Below are 17,706 nucleotides of genomic sequence, written 5' to 3'. Positions count from 1 at the left end.
TGATTCTGGACATGAATTTTGGACTTCCAGATCAATACCAGTATATTCCGTTTCGATGGTTCTGTTTCCGATATACCGATATTACCAATATCGTTACCGTTTCTAGGTATACCGTTCCAATTCCATTTTCGAGGAAAAAAATATGAAAACGAAAATGGTATAGGGTTTTTCAAACCGTTTTCATCCCTATTATATATATAGCTCAAACACTGTTCACACAATTATCACGAAAAAGGTTCCATTTCAAAACAAAAGGTAAGTTTTTGTACATTAAATGCAAACAAAATTGGTATTCCAAAAGCTCAAAGAACGACAAATGGTATAACCTACATAAACATTCCTACACATGGTTTACCTTTTAAAACTTTGCATCCTCTAGATCATCTCTTTATTATCTTGTTTATATTACATCTGCCAGAGGATGCCAGACCATAATTCTGTGTGAACACCAAAAGTTCAGTTACTAGTCGTGCCAGCCACCAGAGGAACCTGGATGTGGGTATGGATACTGGTTATGGGGAGCAAAATTCATGTCATCAGGATGCCGATCCCTCCGAAAGTCAGAAGCATTGTATGGGCCTCTTTGGCCAGTCCTATAGCTTGTTTCATCAATGGAGGGACTATACCTATCCATCATCGACCTCCCTGTCGAACCCAAAGAAGGCATTCCATATGAAGTGAAAGAAGGTTGCTGCTCAAATCTAGCATCTGGAGACCCAGAAGAGTATCTACTTGCATGCTGGTGATCGGAGGTAGCGTGTTGACCATACATTCTTATCTGTGCCCGAAAATCATTGGCAGGTGGGTTCATGGTTGTTTGGGTATGATCATCCCTGATGTGCCTGCCGTACATTCTTATGTGTGTTCGAATATCCATGGAAGGTGTGTTAATTGCTGTTTGGGGAACCTCATCCCTGTTGTGTCCATAGTATGTTCTTGCATATTCCTGCACATCTCTACCAGGAACTGGATTCATCTGAGCAGACTCACTACTGTCCATGGTGTAATCCTCGAGGTTCTGCCTCCTGTAAAAGCTGCCACCGGTTCCACCAGATACTGAACCATAAGCATTAACAGTAGGATCAACAGCATACCCGTTCAGCTCTGGATCAGGACTATACATCCTTGAGCCGGCACCAACATTATCAGTCGAAAGGGCAATGTTATTTTCTACAGATGCAACTCCATATTCATTCACAGATCTGAAATAGCTGTCCTCAAAGATTGGCATCTGAAGGCTAGATGATGAGTGCTCTCCTACAAGATGATCGAAATGATTATCATGATATCTCAACCTCTCCGAGGTATATCCACTTCTACTTGATATTGGAGGTTCAAGGTTGCCTGATTTGTGTAGAAAATTCCTGGAATCTGAGGGCAAGATACTCATATCGGAATCTGCTTCATGTCCTGTCTTATCTGATTTCCTTCTGTCTCTTGAGCTATTTGAAACCTCTTTTGCTTTCATACTGTTGTGCCGAGACATCGGCAAGTCAGAATGTGAATCTCTCTCATCATGAACACTAATTTGATCTGATTGATACATACTGCTTCTGTTAGAAGCAACCTTCATTTCCTCGTATGCAACTTCTACTAGCTTTTCTGGAGGGAAGGCGTCTGCTTGTACTGGTTTCTCAGCAGTGAAGTTCCCGTTTCCAGATGTGTAGTTCTTATTATTGACATCATGATTCTGTGTAGCTCTATCCTCAAAAAGATAAACCAAATCTTCTTCATTATGGGAGAAAACATTGGCTTTGGTGTGCCCATGCTGTTCTGCTATTCTCTTGTGCTTCTGTGTCCAATCAGGGCGACTCCACAAATAGAGTGGGGGTGGAGATTTGTTCCATTGGTCAATTTGTTTGTCACTCACATCCAAAGAACCAGGTAAATAGAATGACTGCAATGCATAAACAAGTCAGTTACTATACCAAGCATGAGGAGAGATGTACAACTCAGTAGAGCTGTAAGTTGCATTGCACACCTTCCCAGAAAGTCTTTGATCATCTTCCCATACCAAATCATAAGGTTGCTGCTTTCGATCTAACCTGATAGCGTCCAGCAGAGGTGAAACAGTTAACAGTGCAAAAGTAGCAGTGACAACAAAAGTACATTGATATGCAATGCTTCCCACAAACATCTTCATTACCTTTCAGCCTCCTTGGGAACAATTAATATGATGAGCTTTGGCTTGAAGGTCAACGCCTTGTCAATGAATTTGTTTGCAAGCATTGCTTTTGGTCCGAAAGGAGGATTAAGGCCCATGATCTACAAAATATTTAGTGACAATACAAAAAATATGAAACATTGTCCTTTCTTAAAAATAATACATGCTATTTTACTTGAGAGTGAAATTTTGATATCAGAGCAAAACTCCCTGAATTGGACTTGTAATATTGAACATGTACATACATAAGCAATCATAACTGAGTCATCATGTCAACAGTTGTATACTCGTATTCACAAGTCAGGATCATAATCTTGAACTTTCCCAAGTAGTGAATTTGGAACTAATGATTTATTTAGGGTAGTATTCTCAAGTCAGGATCATAATCTTGAACAACATTGCCCAAGTAGTGAATTTGGGACTGGACATTTATTTAGGGATAAAAGGGAAAAGAAAGACCAAAGACCATACCAGTTTAGATCCATGTGGCAGTTCCTTTTGGCGGACAGTCATCCAGTCCCTCTTTTCAAAACTGAAAGAGTTCTGCGGAGTGCCATGATCAATTATATCAGGTTCCAAAGTACAAGAAGCGCAACTGTTCAAAGTAAATGTGTTAATGGTTGTACTAGCAAACAGAAAAGTGACTAGAAATAAGATCTCCAGAAAGGGCATCCCTCGCAGACGATAAATGCCATCCTATCATGAGTTGTGTGGTACATTGTATCAACCAGTGCATATGCAGGTGATACCAACCCTATTAAACTGAAATGAATAACTTGCGTGGATCAATTTATCCTATGGAAATACATTAAATATGTTTATCAATACCTGCTAACTACAGGAATGAAACTCTTAAGATTTTCTGTAATAACAAGGAAAGTTCAAATAGATATAGACGTCAAAAGGTGCTAGGCAACATATATGTGCAAACAAAAATGAAGCCAACCTACAATCCAAAATATAAATAGGTTCAACCCAGCCCAGAACCAATAGTTTAAATTAATTAAATAAAAATTAAGAAAAAAAATAACTCATTCCAACACTAACACACAGCACTGTACCATTCTGGGTCCAACAAAACACACCTATTTCTAACATAACAAGGGGCACCAATAGCACCATCTAATGTAGTAAGCAGCAGACATAGCCATAATGAATATTCTGACCAAGATTTTGTATACATGAATCTACAAAGGGAACCAAGATTCATCTAATAATACAATGAAAAGAAATACACAGAATTTCAAAGGGTTCCATTAATAATGTATCAAAATGGATAAAGGCCATGAAAGTTTACAATTATATACCTTTGGTTGAATAACATCATAATTTTTGAAGTTGCATCTTTTGCCAACTTTATCAAGCTTTTCTTTCATGAATTGACTGAAATCATTTGTACCACAGGAGAAATCCACAATCTGCTTGAACAGAAATTGAAGCACTTGAGTAAAAGTACAATTGAAAAAATTGTCTTTATCTCTACTACTTAAAAGCTACCTCCCCTCACGCATAGCACGCTACCATTCCCCTCGTGCATAGCGGTTACGAAAAAATATGTCTTTTAGGATAGATCCACAGCCAGCCCATTCCCAGTGGTATGGGCCCATTGTATTACATACATAAAAAGGGGAGAAAGTTGCCATGTTCTTTCGTTTGCCTTCCCCACTTCCTCTCAACAAAACAATAGTTAACAAATGTGCCTACTTAGCATTTTTCTCTATCACGCTCTTTGGGCAAGGAGTCAACAGACCTAAATAAAACATAACATAAAATATGTAGTCCCTCCGTCCCAAAAATGAAGCTATTACTACCACTCAGGCCTTATCCCAAAATGAAGCTATTTCTCCACCTACCCTTCCCATCTCAACCAATCACAACCATTCTCCATTTAATTTGTCCACCTACTTTCTCTTCTCAACCAATCACAACCTCCCCCAAATCATTTCCACCCACCATCTTGATACTTGTGCCCGTGGCTCCAGAAATGCTTTCATTTTGGGACAGAGGGAGTACTATACAAAGTCCAGCAAAAACATTAGCTTAGACAACCCACCTTAGAGCACCAAAGCCTCTCAACATGTTCACCCTACGGGGGCTGCAGGAGCAGCACAGCTACCCTCTTCCTTCAATTCAATCAATATGATTGAGTGTCCACTGGCCAATGCTTAAATCTCTCACTAAGAGTGCTTACCGTGTTTCAGGATCTACATTGTTACTCTTCTGTATGGTTTTTATTTATCAAGCATCAAAACAAAATTCACAATGCAAGATACAATGCGACTAGCACAGCCAATGCGGCATGAAGAGATTAGCACACATGATGACAGAAGATTCAGGTTATTGCAAGTGTGCAACAGGAGTGCCATCTGTGCCTAATTTTGTCAGTTGAATGTTGAAATCAGCAGCAACGATCCCAAATTTCTTTTATATTTTTTTCTCATAAATTTTAAAAATAAACCCAATCCCATATTAATTCCAATTCTAGATCTTTTTGGCTATGGCCACTGAAGCTGGCACAGCAAGACAAGTAGACAACGCTATCATGCCAGATTTAAAATCATGGCATGGCAAGGTTTGGCCACATCATGTTGGCTGGCTTAGCAACCAAGGATGCCACACCAGCAGCAGGTGTTAATTAATTTTAGTTGTATGAATGTATCATATGCATGGAGCACGCATCATAAGATGAGAACAAGAAGGATCAGCTACCACTGGACATCGAATTCTTGGCCAGCTACCAACAAATTGAAAATGGAGTTAAATAAAAGGCTGCAAACATGGAAAAAACAAAATTTAGAAGCCTTTTGTGCAGGATCAGCCTTAGGAAGATTTTTGTCAAATCATGGCAAGTAGCCTTGTGGCTGCACTTCACGTCAGTCTACAAAATAGTCCCTTTTGTCTTCTTTCAAATTTAATAAGGGACTTGCATTTACTTACTACACTAACAATAGAAAATGCATTGTGTTCCTAGTTGTGCTCTGTTTTTCTTTGTTTCTCCAGTTTCTTTATCTTTGAACCAATGGTTCAAGAATAGACAGACTCACGGTTAGTTAGGGGTGATCTGTTAGTTAGAGGGGTGATGATTTGATGAGATACTGGACTCTGATCGATTTGTTCACAGCACATTTCCTTCATTCACATGATTACATATACTTGAATTGTTTGTCCTTTTTTTTCATAGAAACATTCAACTGTCTATCATAGTGGCGACGTGTAGTGTGAGTGTGTTATGTGGGAGGACATTTTTGCTCCTCTCCTTTGTAATTACTTTCCATTTTTCCTTCTAATGAAATGAAGCGCAGTCCTGCATTTTTGAGAATAAATAAATAAATTCTATTTCATGAAGGTTGGTGCTTCCTAGATATGAATTTATTGGTTAGGCATGCCCAGGAGGTTTGCAGAGCAACCAAGGACACACTCTACCCAAACTTGATACAGAAAGAAGGAAGGGAAGGACACACTCTACCCAAACTTGATACAGAAAGAAGGAAGGGAAGCAAAAAGAAGGTTTGAGTGGTATGGCATTCCACATAAGCAAAATCAACATCATCAGTAAGCTACATGTGCAAAATCAATTGAAAGGGTCATCTAGATAGTTTTGGATAGTGTAGACCTGTAGGGGCTTATGGTTATATAGTTTACTGATTAAGTGCTACTCTGAACTTGACAAAAGAATCACTTAGGACCATTAATTAATTAGTACAACTTGGGATAAGTTGCACACTTTCATGAATAGATAGAGTGGACTAGACAAATGGCAACAGTTATCAGTAGGTTTTTTGTTAATCTCAGAACACTAGCTAAATCAATTGAAAATGTTTCATACATATACATATGGATGTTATCTACACTATATTACTATGCATACTTGTTGGTTGTTACATGACAAGTGAACGTACCATATCTCCAGGTTGCACATACCAATGAAGCTTCTCGGCAATCTGTACCAAGAAATACATAAGTCAATGCCTCAATGGCAGACTATATAACTCTCAAGAACGGTGTAGAAGGTTATAACAAATAATAAATTATGAAGAAAACAGAAATAATCAGTGTAGAATTAATTGTCCTTTTGTAAGCAAGGAAACCCCTTCTCATCCAATCTGCCAGTAAAAATATGCAATTTTATTTTTGTCTACTACCTGTTAAGGTGTTATATTATCCAATCTGCCAGTAAAAATATGCAATTTTCTTTTTGTCTACTACCTGTTAAGGTTTTATATTGTTGTTTCATTTTATCAATGCCATCTGAACAAACACTGTTGATTAATATTAGTATGTACTCCCCTCCGTCCCAGAATGGAGCTATTTCTAGAGTTCAAATTTGCCCAAAATATAGCTATTTCTCCATCTACCTCCTCAATTTAACCAAACACAACCATTCCCCATTTAACCAATCACAACCTTCCACCACTCAATTCCAACTACTTTCTTAATTCCCATGAAGATCTCTAGAAATGCTTACATTTTGGGATGGAGGGAGTAGTTCTCTCAAGAATACTTAACAGTTTGAAGCAATAGCGATAGGCATGGGGGCCAGATTTGGTCTGGGTCAGCATGGTGGTGGTTAGGAGCAGCGCAAGTGAAAATGAGTTTGTGCTGAAACTATATGAAGACCATACCAGGGTTAGAGAAGAAAGGGAAGTTGGGAAGCACGGAATAATCATGCAAAAGTAGGGAGTCCTTCACGCTCTCAAAATATCATCAGAGCTATTTTAACCAGATGGCAATGGCAATACCAAAGAAAGCACTAACTTAACAATAGCAAAAGAAGTTAATATTGTTAATTACGTGTAGAACAATTGTAATTGGGGTTCCACTGGTGATTAAGGTTATTTCTGTTTCATTTTATTTGTTCTTTTGATATGTTTCTTAAGGCATGATTTTCAGAGAGAGCACATAATTGTCAAAACTACAGCTGGGACTGCTGTGCTGGGTACAGCTTTGATTGCCAAACCTTGAAGCCCAAAATCAGCCAAGCAAGTAGGAAAAACTGGGAAACATGCATATATGAGCTGAACTGTCGTATAGTATTTTTTTTTCTGGAACAAACAGTGAATGTTGCTGACATGATGCTTTCCAGCCAAATAGTCAAGAAATTCACAACTAGCACTTACTGCAATACTTACATGTCATATTGTTAGATTGATAAGTTTCCTTTCATTAGTAGTTCTTTAACAGTAGTTAGAGTCCATGTTATATGAGATATGTTTGTTAGGGCCAGTGTTATAAACAAGGTATGGCCTCTGACTTCAAGCCCATGTAGGAATCCAATAAGAAAAACCTTTCATACAACATTTTAAAAATAGATGATATTTTGTTCAAAATGCAACCTAACTTCGACCAACATAATATCTAGATTGATAATACGAGAAATAGGAATTATGAAACATACTTTCATCCTGTAAGCCATGCCAATGTGAAAAGTAACATATTCTGTGAACTCCAGTAAAAAAGTTCATTATGCAATCCAAAATAGGCTTCGGATATGAATATACCTCAATGAGCTTCTCCTTCTTTGTAAAATGGCGTCCAAAAGACGTGTAGCGCATGCCATGAATGAAAGGTGCAAGGTAAACTCTGAGCTTATTCTGGTCAAAACATGATATATAGAACATAGTATTTAATTAGTGCACTGGGAAGCTAGTGGCGTAATATGTTTTGCAGCTGATGAGAAACTTAAGATCAGCATAATAGCCAGATCTAAGAAGTACTTCCAGCACTCTTCAGACTTAATATTTTCTTTACATGATATCCAATACACAACATTGACCTACGTCTTTTGACAGCATATTCATGAATGAAGAGATGAAAAAAGATTAGGATGCCAAAATTATGTTTAATAAGACGCAAAAGATAAACTTATTAGGATTGTTAACTTACAGCTTCCATGGATAGTTTCAGTGGATGATGGGAAATGTATTAGAATTTATGTTTGCATTGATCAGAAAGAAGAACAGAAAGCCCTACCATTAGCATAGCACAGGTCCTAAGGAAGATCATTATTAAGAGAGATATCAAAAGCAGAGTATCCACATACATGCCATCTTGTTAACTGCCTCAAAACTTCAGATTCACATACTGCTTTAGCGTCATCAACAGCGCCTCCATTTTCCAGTTTTTGTAAAGCAGCTTTCACTGCCTACAAAAGCATATCAATATATGCTGATAAGAATGAGTACTGATGGATTTTCAGGTTGGCAATCTACCACTCCTGGAATTTTTGCTCATACCTGAATTGAACGCTCAAGCTTGCCTCGTACAACAATTTTGTCAATCTGCCGGCCAGAGCATGCATAAGTTGAAGGAATGACACACCTTCTAGAGATATCAGCCACTGTTAAGGAAGAGACCTCCTTTTCTACCAAAGCTGATATCCTAATATAGAACAATAAAAATCATAATCAACTAGGAGCCTCAAATCTGGAAATTAATTATGATAATAAGGTAAAACAAAAAAAAAGTTTTGGAAATTAATTATGATAATAAGGTAAAACAAAAAAGGAATGCTACACCAAAAGGATATAATTAAGATTGTTGTTGGATGCATAATTAAAAATATCATCTGCTTAGGTTTTGAAGTCTTACAAATGTACATGAGTTTGTAGATAACAATGGTAAGAATCTAGCTCACAGGTCTATGTTTCAGCCCCACTTGTGGTCACGAACAGTATGTATTGAAGCATACCTTTACAAACCCACAAAGCCACATGTTCCCTTGGACAATAAGTGAGACCTTACTGTGATAGAGCACAAAGAGACCTTCTGGCAGTGAAGCATGTGAAGAACGAGCTAGTTATGCCTGTGCCTAGCATCATACACACGACACTGGAGCTAACATGCTAAATAATGTAACCAAAAGAATATTTGCAACTTGCACAATCTTTTGGTTTGTTCATCAACTTATTGTGCTTTTAATTCAATATACCCAACACCATATGCGATGGAACATTTTCTTTTTATTATTGTGTATTGCAAATGGAGTTTAACATGTTATGATTGTAAAAGCTTAATACTACCTATTTTAACAAAACATAATAGAAGATGCAAGAGAGAGAAGAGTTGGAACTTATTTTTCATGGTTTGACTGGTTCTAACAGTATGCAAACACCAATGAAGCAGAGCCTCTGCATTTTCTTTGGTATGTGAGGGGGAAAGACAGCCTTTCCAATTCTACTTAATGTATATACCTTTGTAGACAACTAATCCTAGATCAGAGGTGGCAACCTTTCCAATTCTACTTCATGTATATACCTTTGTAGACAACTAATCCTATGTATATACTAGATCAGAGAGTGCAGATCCTGTTACAAATATAAATTATGAGACAATAACAATCCTCAGGAACAATAATTGGGTAAGTCTTTTCCTCTTGACAAAATATAAGCATTGTCTTTTCCTCTTGACAAAATATAAGCATTTGAAGGCATGAATTGTCTTCTCCTCCTGATAAAATATAAACATATGCAGGCACTCTCACCATCTCACCATTACCTGTTGTATAACTCTCACCATCTCACCATTATCATTTATTGTATAGTGGTAGCATGAGTAGATCTGAGCAAAATAGGTTCAGCCAGACCCTGAACTGGATGGCTTAACAAGCCTGGATTTAGAAGCAGGGCTGGACAGAAATATCAATATCACTGGGGCCTTCAAAACAACTCATTTGCAACTTATTTGCTCATTTTATAATAATGGAGAATGCGTAAATGACAGGCTGTCTAGGCTGTCTAGCGAAAGTAGACAAAACTTCACTTTTTTTAATGGAGAATGTGACTTCACTTTTTTTAATGGAGAATGCGTAAATGATAGGCTGTCTAGCGAAAGTAGACAAAACTTAGCAAATCCAACTTTATGCCTATTTTACATCAGCCCTGCTTGGCCTGGGTTTTGCTCAGAGATTTAGTATGATGTAGAAGGTAGACATAGAAGGAAAGAAGGATTGGCTTGATGAACTATGTTCAATTATACTCTAAACGAAATAGCATCCATCACCAACCACTAACATATTTGCCTTGAGGAGAAGAAAAATATTCTGTTGCCCTCGCTGTTATAGTCTGTTTACATGAAACAATATATCCAACTGACTCACCTCTTTTCCGTTTCACTATCCACAATAGGGAAAGAGCTAAGAGGTATCTTCCCCATATCCAACGATGAAGTCCCTAATTCTTTTTCTCGTTCTTTCACAGGTCGATTTGCATTGTTTGCAGCAGCAGCAGCAGCACACTCAACCAAAGGTTCTTCAGGCTGTGTTCTCTTTTTCAGGCTCCTTGTTTTTTTCTTTTCAGATTCAAGAACTTCCTCAAATTCACTTTTCACACCAGCTTTTTTAGATTTGTCACCTTTTGCATTAAACTTCTCATTTAACTTTGCGCGCTTCTGTAAAGGTTCAGAAACATATGAATCATCACAAATCCGTCTTTTCTTCTCAGCTAATTCTTTGACTTTCTTCTTTGCAGAATAAGCTGATTTTTCAACACGAGGAAACTTTATATGGTCTCTGGGTGGTGTTCCAATATCAAGGTCTATTTCATGGTCCCTGTAACAGTTAATCAGATGTTAGTTTCTCCATGCAATCAGAACAGGAATATCACAAGAAAGTTTACATACAAGCAGTAGATCAGAATTCTTTTTGAAAGCTCCCATGCACGGGTTATGATGCCCTGCGTGTTAATATCTTCAAAGGAAATTTCCCTGTGAAATAATTTCAGGAGTGAGAAGACCAAGGAATGTCATATGCAATGAACTCAGACAGGGAACTAAAAGTGTAAAAAATAAAACCTTGGCAAGCATTTTCTATGATACGATCTTGGGCAGCGTCTGCAAACAGCAAATTGCAGTGGTTCTTGAGTCCTGTCTTCTAGACCTTTACAATGAAAGCACCAATGTACAGGGCATGTAAATGAAAACCCAGCCATAATCTTTTTCTCCATTTCGGAAGCCTCATTTCTGCTGTTAGGATGAAGCAATTGCGCAACACATCTTGGGTGGTAGAAATGCCCACAGGTTGCATTATTACAGAGAAATACCTAAAGAAATTTGCAAGCGTCAACATTTTAAAATTAAAAAAATGACTTAGGATTAAGATAGACTCATAATGAACAACTTGACAGCTTGTATGGAAAAGCTTTTGTAGTTTTATTAAAATGGCATTTAGTTTTATTAAATTAAGTTTAAAAAGCTCAACTAGAAGATGGCAAGTCACAATGCTTACTACCATTTCCTATTGAAGACAGTACGAGAAAACAGAGGCTAGAAGATGCTTTTTTTCCCTTTTACAAGCAGTATAAGAATTTGTACAACCAGTTGGAAATTGGTGAACTAGTGTATTTTACCTATAGCTACAAACCAACCTTCCCACTCTTATTTCATTCATACCTATCCTGTTTTGATTGAAGACAAGGCAGCTAACTGTTGTTCCCAAGTATCGACAATGAATCCATCTATACAAATCAATCAATGCCTGTAATGATTCTTGGTGCTAAAAATCTAAGGGTGACACAAAACTACCAGTCTACCACAAACTATGAATTATATGAACGATTTTTATTCTCCAGTGATGCATATTGTAAGTTGGAACTGTCTTTCTTTTTTTTAAGAAAAAGGATGTTGTCCTTTTGTATGAAGGATGTCTGTCATACATCCACAAGGTTTTGTTTCATGAAGTCAAATACCTTGGCATTTGGCCCATCCGAAGGCTCCAACTCTCCACAGACAAAGCATTGGTGCTGCTTATGGTCACAATTCTTGCACACAAAATTTTTTAGTGCCTAGAAAACATTAGAAAAGTATAACATTACAATCTGGAAAAAAGAGCAAGAATGAAGTATCAGTGCTCTTTAAAAGTCAAAGTTCCGAACTACCTTGACTTCTGCCTTTGTGTACCCTAGGGTTGCACAGTAAGAATCTTCACCATCTCTTATTTTTGCATGGAAGGACCTCATACACGGACCTTCACAGCTACAACAAACCAGCACAAGAATACATTATTGAGATCAGAAAACTGATGAAAAATGTAGGAACATAGTAATATTCCATGTTCATGGTATCCAACAAAAATACGCCATCTGTTCTAGGGAAAAATAAAAACAGGAATCATTTGCTAAGAATTTTGTTTTTCCATATCATGTGGGTTAATAACTCTGTTTAGATATACATGCAGTTTCATGCTCTATTGCCATCATCAAATTTCAAATGTGCTTGAAGATTTATAAAGATTCAAATTCAAACAAAACAACACATCTTCAATCTGTTTTAAAGTCCTCGAACAAAATTACAAAACACTTCGATGCTTACAATTGTGCATGTACATAAATAGAATTCCCATTATGATATCTTATGGAAAATTGGAATTACCAAAGCTTGCTTAGTCCATGAACTGGCCAAGTTTTGGAAAGGAAGCACTCTTCAGTGCAACCTTACCAAAGTTGGAAACTTACCAAGTGAAGGCCAAATCTTGACCAAAGCTACAAAATGTTTATAAGGTATAGCACCCTTGCTCCTCCAATCATGGAAAAAATTCCTTATTTACTACTCCCTCCGTCATATAATATAAGGGATTTTGGGTGGATGTGACACATGATAGTACAATAAATCTGGACATACCGTATGTCCAGATTGATTGTACTAGGATATGTCACATCCACCCAAAATCCCTTATATTATGGGACGGAGGGAGTATTGAACATTAACCCAATCCCTTGTTTGCCATCAGAAAATTAATGTTCCCTTGTTTGCCGCTGGTTTGTTTTTATCTTCTCTTATTTGCCACTTCCACCTTCTTTTATTTCTTTTTCTGTTTCTTTTGTGGAAACTGCAGCAACATGGTCCGCACATAAGCCCATAAGGCCTCAAAGCAAAAACCATGATAACCATAACACGGCCTGAACAGAAAGTACAGATTACCTGATCTTTACTCATAACACAAGCATTTGTACTTTCTAGTGCCAATCTATCCTTGGCCAATTGATACTTGTGTCAGTTTCCAAGAACAACCAAACTGTAGGTCTTTTTTTTTGTACTTAACGCATGGAAATACTGAATCAACCTAACAGATTTATCTCCCAAGTGTAGTAAGGAACATGTTTCAATAAATGACAGAATTTACATACTAGCACCCTGCAATGTCTGGAAACTCCTCCGCAGATAATCAGGTACTGATAAAAAGCATAGACAACTAGATCTTTACATGGACATCTATAAATGCTTGCCCAGCTGGGGTTTGTTTTGAAATTAGCTATACAGTGATTCACAACAAATACTACCACAAGTAAAAATGTTATGCACCAAAGTTGTGTATCCTCGACCTAGAGCGATGTTAAGTGCACCTATGAAACAAGAAATATAAAGGATATGATGTACAACTATTAATTTATATTTTGTCACGAAGTAGATTTAGTTACTAAAAAGTTTCATACGTATCATCCTTAGAAGTCCTGCTAATTCCTAAGTTTCTGTAATATGCATGTAGGTCATGAAAATACTTGATGGCACTTAAGGAAAGTAGAAGAGCGCCTACCATAACAGCTCCCCTCCATTATCACAGATAGCACAAACTGAATCAAACAAATCTCCATCCTCCTCATCCTCTTCATCATCATCATCATCATTGCTTGGTACATCTGGAATGCCTTCTTCAACTATCTCCTCCATTTCATCACCAGCAGCAACCGGCTCTTGTTTAATGTCTGGCTCTTGTTTAATGTCTGGCTCTTGTTTAATGTCTGGCTCTCGTTTATTATCCAGATTATTTGAACCAACCTAGTTGAAAATCAAAAGAAAAGTGAATAGAGAGACTAAATAAATACTTTAAAGGCCACTAAAGTATTAGGAAGGAGAAACCTGAGCTACCTCATTGGTCTTTTCCATAATCTTGTCTTTGATGAAGACTTGCAAAACCTGCCAGAAATTATGAAAGATAATCTTGTGAGCAATAAATAAAGAATTTTAAGAGATGTTAGATGTACGTTGCTAAAACCGTAAAATTGGTAAATGGTGCAAGGATGAAATAAGCAGTACAAGAAACAAGTGCTATGGGTGCAGGCGTGCAATAAAATAATAAGTATACAGAATGCAAAAACAAGCGGGAGTGCTAAAAGCGAACAGCATGTCTGATAAGTACAAGGGGGCGGCATGGACAGTAAAAGATAACTTTGACACTGACGCTGACCTATTACGATGGTACAGCAAAAGCTGTAAATCCTGCAATATAAATCAGGTCATCTTTACTCGGGGCGTTGTCATTGTTGTGGGTCCTTCACTTTCATTATTACATCAATGTGGGTTTTACCTCTAGAGATAGCAATAAAGCTTTTTCAGCTATTTGTAATTCGCGATTTAATCACGAAACGTGCTACTTCTAATGTTAGGATTGCTAAAAGGAAAATTTGGGACAAGGAACCCATTGTATGGGAAATACTTCAAGAAGTTATGAGGGGACATGACACAATTTGTCTGTATGCAATATGACAGAATTTACCAGTAAACATTTTGGACTAAATCCTATGGAACACAAAAATTCACCTGAACTCCAAGTAGCCACAATAAGAATTTGAAGAATCGCATACCTGTGAATTTGCTAAATCTGGGTCCCTCTGAGCAAAGAGTTTTATTAAATTCTGATGATTAGCAAAGTCATCTTCTAAGGGCCTAACCACAAATCTCCTGTGATGCAAGAAAGCACTAGTAAGGTCATAGGACCTAATTATGACTACCCAAAAACAAATAAAGTAAATAATGTATTTAGCACATACTCAAAAACCCCATAGAGGTGATCCCACATGTCTTTCTCGGAATCCGTTGGCCTCCTTCGGACGAAGTGAAGCATTTCGACAGTGATCAGTACAGACCGGATGATCTCCTCGTAGCTAGGCCTCGGCTTCAGCAGGGCAATCCAACTGCCCTCCGTCGAAAGCACCGCGATCTCAGGCGAGTCTCCATCTAGGACTAGCTTCCAGGCAACCACCTGCTTGTAGACTTTCTGGAGGCCGCCGTCGGTGAACCCCCGCAGGTACACATCCTTCTTGAACGACGCGACCCCCTCGGCCGCATCGAACTGGAACGGCAGGACATCGAAGGATACCGGCACATCGTTGTCGTCAACGAAGTAGTAATTCTCCACCGCCTTGAGCTGCGGCTCAAGGTCGTCGTCCGATGACATCATGGTCGCCGCAGTATCCCAATCCGCGATCTGAGGGGGGCAAAAAAAAAACAAAGAGAAATGAAAAATCAGGCGCATTGCACAAGATTCATAAACGAATCATCTTATTATGCGTCCAAGCAAAGCGGAGGATTCCCATCGAAGAAGAAACCACATGGGGAATTCCACGGAGAAAAGGATACCCAACTAAATCGCCTGAAGGGGACTAGAAACAACTGAAGACCCAAAATTCTACCAAAACCCTAGAAAAAAATCCCTAAAAAAAGAGAGCGAGGAGGGCACACCCGCGGTGGGGGAGGGATCGAGATTAACCGGCGGACGGAGACTGGGGCGCGGGAGGTGAGAGGTGGGGGAGGATCGCGAGAAGGGAACGAACCCTAGAGAGATTCTGGCTTCAGTTTCGATTCGACTCGCCCGCCTCGCGCGGGTGGTTGGGACGATGATAAGGACAGGGGAGAGGAGAGGGGGGTGGGCCCGCGTGGTCAGTCAGACTCAGACTCAGACTCGGGCTCCGGTTTTTGAGGGTTTCTTTTTTTGTTTACGCGAGCGTTCGTGAGGCTTCGGCACGCAAAGCAGACACGTTTTGTTACCAGAATCATACTATGCATACGACTTGTACATGCTGTGAAAGACTTGAACCCACATGAAAATATTCCTAGTAATAAACTGATTAGGTGGTGTTTGGATCAGGGATTTAACTTTAGTCTCTGTATTTAGACACTAATTTAGAGTATTAAATATAGACTACTTATAAAACTAATTACATAAATGAAAACTAATTCGCGAGACAAATTTTTTAAGCCTAATTAATCCATAATTAGAGAATGTTTACTGTATCATCACATAGGCTAATCATGGATTAATTAGGCTCAATAAATTCGTCTCGCGAATTAGTCCAAGATTATAGATGGGTTTTATTAATAGTCTACGTTTAATATTTATAATTAGTATCCAAACATCCGATGTGATAGGGAATTAAAAGTTTTATTCTCATCTAAAGAGGATCTTAGTGCCATGAGGTGAGTGGTAGTCGTATTCATGAGTTGTATGTATAGTACCACTCTTTTATTATTAGTGTTTCTCTCTTTTTGGAAGGACTTTCAATGGAAAGGAAATCTTTCTATTTCTGTTGGAAGATCCATTTAAGAGAACTAGATATCGTGCACGTGCAAAATACGTTTTGGCAATATATATGCAAAAGTAGAATAATAAATGCGACCATTTTTTATACAGCACTCCATATAAATTCTTTACGTAAAAAGCTTGCACTGTTTATTCCTAGAGTGACAATATAAGATGCAATGCACCATTCGCCTTCATTAGCAGAAATTCCAAAGCTCCATTTGAGTGCCTCCGAGGACAAAAGGATAACTAAACAGAAATATTTCATTGGTAAAAAAAAGAGACAGCTTTGAAGTATCTGTGGCTGAAAGTCACTATGCTCACTTCTTCTGTGAGATTGCTAGCATGTTCAGCTGGAATTTCCACTTTTCTATGATCACTATGCTCACGGTTTAGAGGAATTCAACATGCCAATTTTCTTCATCTAAAAGTGTTAATGTGACTCCATGCATATATTATTATATCTTATTATTTTATAGGAGTTACTGTCCTTTAGTATGTATGAAATAAATGATAATTTTTAGCCCAGTCCATTCTTGTAACCAGTTTTTAAAAAGGGTCAAATTGCCAAAATTTCGGTTTGATCCAATTAACCCAAGAAAAAAAAAAAGCCTTCAACAGTTGTTGTCGCTTCTACCGCAACTTCAATGCAGCTCACTACTTCAACAAGCCATATCTAGTAAATTCAAGACATATACAAGTATACAACTCTATAATTCAAGCAAACAACAACCAAAGCCCCATTGTAACTCTCAAACCAGCCAATATAAGAAACAGCAAGCAACATGGAAAAGGCAAGCTAGCAACACATCGAAAGATACGAAGCAAAACATAGGATCAAATGTAACAGCGAACTGACTTAAAATGCACAAGGCTACCAATAAAGTATGGACAACTGCTTATTTGACCATGTTTCGAAACCCAACTACCAACCTGACCCTACTTTTCAAAATCGTACCTCCCGTCTGACACTATTTCCATACACCGTTAAGGCTTCATTTAGATAAAAAAAGATAAACAAATATATTTACTATTCGAACGGACCAAAATACCCTCGAAGAGGGTTGAACCCTATTCATTCAGCCCAATTCCTCCTCCTCCTCTCTCTCTCTCATTCAGTCCAACTCCATCCATTCAACTCGGTGGCAGCACACATCGCATCCTCTCGGCGCGAGCGGTGGCATGCGTAGAAGGGGATTTGCCGTGCCACCGGCGCACGGATGGAGGGAGCGCCGACAAATAGGGGAGCTCGGTT

The 17,706-nt window shown here is 38.2% G+C and overlaps 1 protein-coding gene across 3 annotated transcripts; it reads right to left on the bottom strand.

Annotated features, from left to right (window-relative positions):
- Positions 1 to 275: 275 nt before the first annotated feature.
- On the bottom strand, positions 276 to 15,829 carry LOC127781779 (protein ENHANCED DOWNY MILDEW 2-like). 3 transcript variants are annotated; one of them, XM_052308817.1, is made up of 19 exons: positions 15,706 to 15,829; positions 14,923 to 15,359; positions 14,737 to 14,833; positions 14,021 to 14,068; positions 13,689 to 13,930; positions 12,034 to 12,130; positions 11,845 to 11,940; positions 10,952 to 11,199; positions 10,781 to 10,864; positions 10,260 to 10,709; positions 8,398 to 8,542; positions 8,205 to 8,306; positions 7,663 to 7,755; positions 6,064 to 6,105; positions 3,472 to 3,582; positions 2,636 to 2,707; positions 2,147 to 2,265; positions 1,982 to 2,045; positions 276 to 1,897 (listed from the first exon to the last, which is right to left on the bottom strand). In XM_052308817.1, the coding sequence occupies exons 2-19, from the start codon at positions 15,330 to 15,332 to the stop codon at positions 464 to 466; spliced, it is 3,954 nt and encodes a 1,317-aa protein (XP_052164777.1). In that variant the 5' UTR covers positions 15,333 to 15,359; positions 15,706 to 15,829; the 3' UTR covers positions 276 to 463. The 3 variants fall into 3 exon arrangements, with proteins under 3 accessions (XP_052164777.1, XP_052164776.1, XP_052164775.1); XM_052308816.1 differs by having other exon boundaries at positions 15,642 to 15,782; XM_052308815.1 differs by having other exon boundaries at positions 15,614 to 15,756.
- Positions 15,830 to 17,706: the final 1,877 nt, after the last annotated feature.

This window comes from Oryza glaberrima, chromosome 8 (genome assembly GCF_000147395.1).
Source record: "Oryza glaberrima chromosome 8, OglaRS2, whole genome shotgun sequence".
Taxonomy (NCBI): Eukaryota; Viridiplantae; Streptophyta; class Magnoliopsida; order Poales; family Poaceae; genus Oryza; species Oryza glaberrima.
This window is presented reverse-complemented; position numbering and strand designations above follow the sequence as displayed.